This window comes from Copidosoma floridanum, unplaced genomic scaffold, assembly GCF_036245765.1.
Source record: "Copidosoma floridanum isolate Cflo_tuat_1 unplaced genomic scaffold, Cflo_Japanese_pri ptg000014l, whole genome shotgun sequence".
Lineage (NCBI taxonomy): Eukaryota > Metazoa > Arthropoda > Insecta > Hymenoptera > Encyrtidae > Copidosoma > Copidosoma floridanum.
This window is the reverse complement of record NW_028321891.1, coordinates 7,801,476-7,811,296: the sequence shown is the minus strand read 5'-3', so window position 1 is coordinate 7,811,296 and position 9,821 is coordinate 7,801,476. Positions and strand designations below refer to the sequence as shown.

Below are 9,821 nucleotides of genomic sequence, written 5' to 3'. Positions count from 1 at the left end.
GAAAAAGCAAACAAGGAATTTCCTGTGATAATTATAAAGCGGAATAATCACGATTATGTAAATTTGAACTAATTAGAGTGCAAATAACTTTTTAGACACGCACGCTGACACATGTACACACGCGTCATTCACTCAAATACACACCAACCCCCGTCACGATTGTCGGTTTGACGCGTGCTACATTTTTCAAAACAGATCTCAAACATTTTCACTTAGGCAGGCTATAAGTCACAAATTCGAAAACATTGATCGCAGTCATTGAGGTTTCATTGCTTGAAGTGGTAAAGTTTATTAACGCAACGATCATTTGTTGAATTGCATGTGTAAAAGTTGACAAACTGTGTGTTCGTTGTATAATATTAACATGACAACTACATAACATCAGAAAATAATTTAGACTACCGACAGTGACAAAAGTATTAGTTCGTTTGTGGTGTGCGTGTGTTGTAAGAATATCAAAGTTAGGCATTTGTTGTTAAAAAAGTTTGAAAAGTAAAGAAAATTTTAAAAAATTAAATGTTGGAAGAAAGTGAGGACGTTCGCCTCAACATATCAGTATTCGAGCTGAAAGTTACAGATTTTCCAAAAAAAAAGATCAACAGACGTTACTCTAATGATGTTATCTTTGTTCAAGAAAAAACAATGATTTTCAAAAGCATGGCGTGTGCAACAATATTTTTATTTTTATGTTGCATTGCCATTTATATCCATGTGCTGAGAATAAATGGTAAGTTATACTACTGATAAGTTAAACTATTGTTTTATTTATATGTGTGCATGAACCCAGAAAAATCGATATTTAAGAAAAAACTTTGAACGAAAACTTAATAAAAAAATAAGAATTTAACTTAAAAGTATCAGAACACAGTAATAATTTCTTGTAAACTATTTTACTACCTACTGATAGATTATATATTTTATACACAGATGTGCCACCCAACATTTGCTTCTCACGTTCGTGTAATCGTACATGTAAGGATATTACAAAAACACAAATTTGATATTAATCTTTATCGTGTCTATTTTAATATTTCAATTTTTAGCTGAATTAGTACTCAAAAATATGAATCAATCAGTGAACCCATGCGAAAATTTTTACGATTTTGTATGTGGTAAATCTAGTACTGATTCTATACTAACATCAATTCACAACGACATAGTTAACGTATTGAGTGATTTAATAATGGAAAAAACGTCTGAAGATGGTCCAGAATATTTGAAAAAGCTACATCGGTATCACAAGGCTTGTATGGATGAAAGTATGTATTATTTTAAAATCACTGATTAATAAAACTTTGGACTTTTTATCCAAACTCAATTTGTTTTATACCATGCAATAATTATCTAGTCATAAAAACAAAATACAGCAAACATGTTTGTTTGAAAATCGTTTACATAATTAATATCCCAATAAAATCGTTAATCTTTGCATAAAATTTATTATTGAAATTTTGTTAAAGTAATTAAAAAAACACTTTTGTATTTACAGCTGCACCAAACACGCGAGCTGAAGATGATCTGAAATATTTATTTGATAAGATTGGTTGGCCTTTTTTGGAAAAAGATAAATCATGGAACGGAATAGAATTAGAATGGACAGATATTGCACTTCAATTTCACAAAATAGGCTTACCTTTCAACTACTTTTTACAATTATCATTCCAAATCAACATAACGAATAGTTCAAAGAAAGTGATATATGTAAGCCTTGACCACTTTTATTTCTAATACAATTCCTTACAAAAATCAATGAATATTATCTTTAGCTGTCAAATCCTGTTTTGGGAACCCAAACGGAAACTTTGCTGCAAGCCTTCAATGATTCTAATGTACAAAATTACAAATCATACATGATCTACTTGACAAGAATGATAGTAACAAACAACAATAATAATATGGAAGGGGAACTTGAACAAGTACTCAAATTTGAGATGGAACTAGCAAAAGTAAGTTTTTATGAAATCCATTCATTAAATTTTTTTGATGTTTACTAGAAGTAAGTATTGTATTCATGAGATTATGGGCCTTAGAATTAATTGATATAAAAAAAATTAACAGCTCCTACCACTGACAAAGAAACAAAACAATATTTCAAGTTTATACACGGCTATATCGGTCAAAGACTTGGAATCAAGGTATCCATGCGCGAATTGGCTCAACTACCTAAACGAAATCCTAACGCCGTTTGCAAGAATCGACGCATCAGAAATAGTTTATATTCTGGAGCCCACGTACTTTGAAAAATTTTGCGATCTCATGACAAACGGAGGGTCACCTAGTCGTGTGTTGGCAAATTATGCCTTCTGGAGAGCCATAAATGACGCACTGTTGTATCTAAGCAAACAAACCCGTGAAACTATCCGTGGAATCATTGATGAAGCTGACAATGATGCGGATAAAAAAGTCAACAGAAAGAGGATGTGCACGACAACTGTAAATGACGATATGTATCTAGCCACAAGCGCATTGTACGTTCAAAACGTTCATAACAATAATTACTCGAATACGACTGCAATTGAAATGATGTTGAAAAATATACAAGCGATTTTCTATCAGACGATCAAAAAGGTGTGTTATGGTAATTAGCGGAACACATGATATGCAAAAACTTCTGTTTTAAAAATAAAGCAGATTAATTTAGTTAAGAACACTTTAGGTTGGTTGGTTGGCTGGTGAGACCAAGGATAAAATTCTCAAGAAAATTTCTCAGATGGATCTACTGATAGGATATCCGAATGAGCTTCTCGACGACTCTCACCTCAACCATTATTACAAGGATCTGGATGTGCCAATGAATCAAAATGCTTTGAAAACCGCGTTGAGTTTGTACAAATTTAGGTGGAGAAAAGAAATCGAGGAATTCACGAAACCATTCAACAGGTCAGATTGGACTGGAGTATTTGGCCATGTCACTCAGTTAGATGCTGCGTATTCGTTTCAAAATGCGATGTGTCGGTATTAGATTGGATTCTATTTCTGCGATAGTTGAGGGGATTAATGTTGACCTCTGAAATGCAATTCTTGAATACTATGAATTATACGTTCTTGAATTGTTTTTATCCAATAGAGTATTTAAATCAATACTATTAACTATCACTACGTGAAGTTTGGAATGAAAATATTAACCGTGACTTAAATTTTTTTCATAACTATAATTAATTGTGATGCAACCATGTTTAGAGGCAAGATAATTAGGCTGTCCTTGATACTTTCATTTCAAACTAAATATGTCTATATCAATTACCTAACGAAGGAAATAATATGTTAAAGTTTACTTCTATCGAAGATATTTTACTATTGCTAATATAAAAAACTTATTTTTTATTTAATTTGATTGGAATTCAAAGGTCCATGAACACTATTCCCTAGATAAAACTGTTTTTAACATCAAAAAATTAATATTCATTTACGTTAAATCACAGACCTCTCTAGGATAACGATAAATCCATCACTTTTTGATGAAAATGTTCCAAATTACATGAATTATGGAATGTTGGGATTCATAATGGGCCACGAGATGGCCCATTCAGTATCGATGTATACACGATTATTTGATGAACACGGCAATTTACACGATGATGATTGGTGGGATGCCAAAAGTACGGAAATTTATATGAATAAATCCAAATGTATCATTGATAAATACAATGCCTACGCATATCAAAATTCTGAGCTACACGTAAGTATCACGTAAACTTTTCACATTTTTTATAGTAATTTTTTGAAATTCACAATGATGTAAGCATTGATTTTTGGTATTTACAGACCGACGGTGAACTCACAGTCAATGAAAATTCAGCTGACATAACCGGCTTGCAAATCGCTTATCACGCGTACCTGGATTCGATTAAAAATAAGCTCGAGGAGCCACTTCTGCCGGGTTTTGAAAAGTACACGCGTAATCAAATGTTTTGGATCGCCTCCGGCTCATCTTGGTGTCAAGAAAATCAAGCATCGAGTAGCACTGAAAGTGGCATGACTGCGGATCATCATGCACCAGACAAGTTACGCGTTATAGGGCCCGTATCAACTCTGAAGGAATTTTCAAACGATTTCAATTGTAAGCCAGTAGATGCTATGAATGCACCTATAAAATGTGACTTGTGGTGAGGTTGTAATTTTTAACCTCAGTAGAATGACTTTCTTACGTTGTGAAGATGTTAGTTCATGCATGAACAATTTCGTGATTGTAAAATAAAACGTATGACTTGTAGGTGACGTAGCAAAAATTTTCAGTATTAATGTTTTGAACAAATAGAATATTACTTTTTATCAGTGTAAATATATAAATGTAATAAGATAAATCAATATCGAATAAGTTGTATTAATATTCTTTCTGTCAGTTTTTTATTTTAGCTGATGAATAGAATTTTCAAACAACCTTAAATAATAAATTAATGACAGCACCTACGATATTTAATGTAAAATGCTGATAGTAATTTTAAAAAATGAAAAAAATGAAATTTCTGAACAATTTTATTGTTTTTAAGGCGTGAGCTGTACAAAAAAATCCTTAACGCTTCATGAGTCCCACATTTTACCGATGTCGATCGACATTCGAAACTTCGCAAAGAATTTGTTTCTTTCGCTTTTTGCACAGACGATCAAGGTATCGATTACATCCATCTCTGAAGGACACATTGTACAACGTCCGAAACAGCAGGTCAGGTTTGAAATTGATGAATTTCACGACGGCACGTTGCACTTCGACAATCGAGAGTTGCGTCCGTCCATAAATTTCATCTCAACAATGTCCGCACACGTGCTTTATGAAAGAAAAAAATCACGTTGAAGTATTTTGTGTCAGCTGGGCATCAGAATTCATTAGTGTATGCATTTTACCAACTAAAACACGATTTTTTTTTTTTTAAGCCATACTTTCTATTTTGATTTCCAAGGCGCCCTTCCGCTTCACTCAACCTTTAATCAACTCTTTCCATCCGCAGCGCCTACATTTCGCGAACGAGCAATCGAGTAAATAACTCAACTATGCAAAACTTTTCGCGATTCGTCGATCCTTCCCAAGCTTTTAACAAGTTAAGTGATTGCAAACACTGTCCCATCCCTTTTTTTCTTCTAACAGCCAAAAATTTTTCAATCACATCAGCAAAGCTCAGTTTGAGGATGATAAAACTCGCGACCGGATTCTGTCAAAGACTATACGTGAATGCACCCGTTAAAGGGGAAAGGAAGTGGGGCATAAACACGAGAAAAAACAATCGTGAGTATTGCGTAACGCCCAGCTGTCACTTGTACGATCGGATTCGACGTTTACACTTATACTCTGTCAACACGGTGTAGCCGCATTTTCCAGTTTTTACGGTCAAGAAACAATGTAGGGGACACTTTTTTTCAATTCCTTTGTTTCTGTTTGCGTCTTTTCAATTTTATCTGTCAGTGGTTGGATGAAATAATTTTTTTTTTTTTCGCTTGGGGACATGTTGGCCACAGCGAGATCACGCTTTTGCGTAGTTCGGGAATGATTGATTTTTATGACAGGGTTGATCTTGTTTTGTGAACTTTTCCAGCACTTGTAATCTGTTGTTGACGGACGGATGTAAAATTAATATCTTGATGTATTTTTGACCTTTGATTTTTGCGTCGGATGCAAAGATTGAAGATTTTGAAGTGTATGTGGTGATAGAAAAGTTATTGAATAGTTTTGATGATTGAATTAACAGGTTAATCAAGTAAACATTTAAAAAGATGACTTTTAGCAACAATTTTTTTCTCAAAACATAAAAATTATATTTTTCAGATCAAAATCATATTAACTCATTCTGTTTGAAAAATTTTTTTTAATCATTCTATATTTTTAATTATAAAACGATTTTTATAATAACTTTTTGCTTGATTTAATTAAGTAAAGAAAAATAAAGAAACGTTATGGTTTTCTTTTTCCAAAAACTTTGATTTGCGTGTCAACTGTATTAAAGAATAAAATAAGTGCTTTGTTTTAAGTTTTAAACAAATATTCAGAAAACTATGTTACGATAATTTCTACATTTTCAAAGATATAAATTTTATACTGTCAGGTTTTTATAACTTGTTCAATTTCTATCGGAACAAATAAACCTTTATAAGTAAATAATAAAACACACAAATAAATTGGTTTAAAAATAAGTCATTAGTATTGAAAACTTGAAGAAAAAAAAGTTATAAGCAAGAGTTTGAAGAAGCCCCGAGCCAATTGATTGGCAGCGATTTTTCATGTACGAAAAAAATACGATGTCATTTATGAAGCAAAGCAATACTTATTAAAGCTGCGATGATCATGACCACAAGATAAATCACACGATTCTCAAGAAAATAAATGATAAATCGCATCAATTTCGATTCACCTCTGTTCTATCCACCCCATCGTCTGTACCTACTCCATTTTTTGCCGAGAAAAAAACACCCCAGCAATAAATCGTTCGAGTTTCAAAAACCGCAAAAGAAGTCGCCTCGACTTAACCACCGATCCCCTAATTGCGCTTTTCCATTTAAATGCAGTTTTCAACGAATAGCTTCCGAAGACATGCTACCTCATTGTACTAAAGCTGCAAAAAATCCTCGCCGTCTCGACCGGAAACAGCGCAGCTGCAGTAACCTACCAAAATCGATTTTGTACCAACGAAAAAGTCGAAAAAATTACAGAAAAGTTGAGGCAAGGTATATAAGTATATATGAGTAAACTCACATTTTTCATAATGAGAGAGAAAGAGGAGTCGTCTTCCGAAGCGCGCAACTGAGACATCACGTGCCTAGAGAAGAAAAATCATCGAGGAAGGAGGAGAGCAATAAGTGGCGAACGATAACTTCCGAAAGCTCTGAGATAGGAAGAGGACGGAAAGAAGGAGAGATCGCGTAAGCTCTCGGCTTATTTACGGGATCCGTCGCTTTCGCCATTTTTCTATTTCCCTTTGGGGTATTAATCCGGTTCGTCAAGCTCCAGCGAGAGGTTTCTTGCCTTGGAAAACCACGCAACAACACGCTATCCAATTCTCCATAATTTTCAATGAAAAATACACGCAGCGTTTTTTCTTTCCTCGGCCAAAAAAAAACTGATTTTCCCTCACGGTATACGTGGTCTATTATTTTTCTTGCGGGCACATCCAAGTGGATGCTTTATCTTGTACGCAATGCATACGGATGCTACTAACGACTCGAGTGGTAATGAGCGGGGATCGTGATTGATGCACACGAGAATGCGCAAGAGGTTTTTCCAGCTCATATATACCATTAGGGAATATATACATGGCTTTTTTCATGAATTTTCCTTCAAGCTGTACTCACGGATCATTATTGTTTGATTTGGGATTGTATTAAAATTGTTGATTGTTACTTTTATCAATTGTATTGTTGAGCCATTTTCACTCTTAGACAATTAAAAAAAAACTTACTTTAAATGGAGGAATGACTTATTCAAAGGGCAACATGAAGTATTGTTTCGGAAAACAGGATGATTTTTTTCATACAATCTTTTACAATTTCTTGTTTATGAATTATTTAATTTACTGATAATCTGTTGTTATTTTAATCGCTGTATTTTTCATATCTTAACTTTTTTACTAAACACGAATTTTTCAACCCTTCATAATTTTATTAATCTAATTATTTATTAATCATCTAATTATTTTTATAGATGTAATTATTTTTCATGCGCTACTAAAGAATTTTCCCTTTTTTCATCCCAACATTCATAAATATTTAGATTGAATACCACACGTATGTAAGTACTAATTGTTAAGCGGTATTTTTTCATTCCTCGAGCTCAGTGCACCAATGACTAAAAAATACACTAATGAAAAGTTTATAGGCAGACAGAGCGTAGTAATTATGAAATAGACCCTAAAGCCCTCCGGTAATGAAGCGCATATACTTAAAAAAGTTGACTCAAGCGCTTCTCTCACCTCGTATGCATATGTATACATACGAGGTGCGGGCAGTAAACGAAGCCAGCTGGTAGACACATATCAGAGGTAGTCAACCATGTAAATATAAGCTCGAGGTTGTGTCATACGAGTGTGGAGTACGTGTCGACTATTAGGCGATAAAATTGATTCGAAACTTCTGGTCTTTAGAAGTAGCTGTCAATGTGGGTCAAAGAGAAAACCTTCTTTTGTTATTTCTGTAACCATATTTGAACTAACAGCAATGTTTTTCACCAATGTAGAAATGAAAAAGGGACTAACGACCGATAATTGGTGCAAGATCTGATGAGCTTCCTATTGACAAATGTTATATGACACGTTGTGAATAACCTTGATGAAAGATGTAATTAATCATTTTTTACATATATTTTACTACCGTAATCAAAAAATTAATTAAATTGTTCTGGAGAAAAAGGTTTTCTCAAATATTATTGAAATGAATCGTAAACTTCGTTTAATTAAATCATCATTTGTACTTGAAACGCTTCCTGCGCTCAAGGGTGCTTTTTTTAGCGAAAGTTAAACATAAAAACTGTTTATTTTAAGAAAAAATTTATCTTAGAATTTCATCCAGAGCCAATACAATATAGTCTTTGAATTTGTAAACAATAAAAGTATTTTTTATTTTTGGATTTTCTTATGAATTTTTAGAAAATTGGTGTGAAAAATCTTAAAAATGCAAAGGTATAGAAAAAATGTATGCAAGTGTGAAAACAGGATTTCTCTGTATATTCTAGCACTAGCAATAACCATAGAAAAAATGAAAAATTGTGAATGAGATAAAAACTGTGCACACCAGCTGATGTTTGCCGATTTCTGTTGTCATTTCCGCATATAAGATACACTCGGTTTTCAGTTTCGAAAATACGTTATCCTTTATAGATGATGTTTCGCAGTAAGGCACGCAAAAGAAGCCTGTCAATGTTGGAGTTGGAGGCCATTGTTTGGACTCTGCTCCTACCTTTATACTTAGCTTCACAAAACTTTTTGTCTCTTCATTTTACTTTCGTTATTTTTTTTTTTTATGCCCGTGAAAAAAAATTTTGTCTTTTGAATTATTCTTTTTCTAGAAGAAGCTCTACAAAAAAAATGAAGGTCTGGGATATTATATGCACTTTTTATTTATCTTGATGCATTACCATTGAAAAATTTCTAGTTATTATGTATGTAAGTGCACTACATGTTTTATCCATCACATCTCAGGATTTACTACACCAATTTTAATTCAACTAGGTATTTTTTGTTTTTTAATTATTTTGACTGATAAATAAAATTTTTTTCTATTATTATTATTATTATTATTATTATTACTGTGTAAAATGATTTATGTGATTTAAACGCTAAATTATCATACATACAATTTTAGATAATTTATTAATTTGAAACAATAATATTTTTTCTTAAATATTAAAAAATCCTCCCTAAAATTATTGAGAAATAAAACTAAATTAAACTCTTTTTTTCAACCAAAGACCATTAACAATTATGATTAAAATATTTTTTTCCAATGCACGATTTGATGAAAGAATAGTTTTTTTTTAATCCACAAACTATTGCATTCCGTAATTGGACTCCACTGAGAAAAGCTTAATAGTTTTTATTATGTGCCACACTTTTCCACATAAAGGGTAAATTTGCTAGCTTGTGTTATTCAGAAATTAGACAACTCGAATAAAAGAAGAAAAAGAAACTTCTAATGCCTCACACACGTATTAAGTACTTGTAGTTCTGATGATGATAAAAATCCAAGTTTATGTGAGCCACTTCATGAGTCAAGTAAAATCAGTAAAGCTGCTATGCAACAAAGTTTGGCTTCCAATCTGATACACGTGTCTTGTAAAAGGATGAATCGGAATGGATGAATCAGGTCTGATGACCTTGGCTTTGTAAGTACTGATAAAATAA

At 32.8% G+C, this 9,821-nt stretch overlaps 1 protein-coding gene across 1 annotated transcript; it reads left to right on the top strand.

Annotated features, from left to right (window-relative positions):
- Window positions 1–1,183: 1,183 nt before the first annotated feature.
- On the top strand, window positions 1,184–6,853 carry LOC106636091 (neprilysin-2-like). Its single transcript, XM_014348364.2, has 9 exons — window positions 1,184–1,259; window positions 1,490–1,701; window positions 1,767–1,946; window positions 2,059–2,568; window positions 2,657–2,951; window positions 3,423–3,679; window positions 3,766–4,106; window positions 6,496–6,654; window positions 6,700–6,853. Exons 1-9 carry the CDS (start codon window positions 1,184–1,186, stop codon window positions 6,851–6,853), a joined length of 2,184 nt encoding a protein of 727 aa, XP_014203850.2.
- Window positions 6,854–9,821: the final 2,968 nt, after the last annotated feature.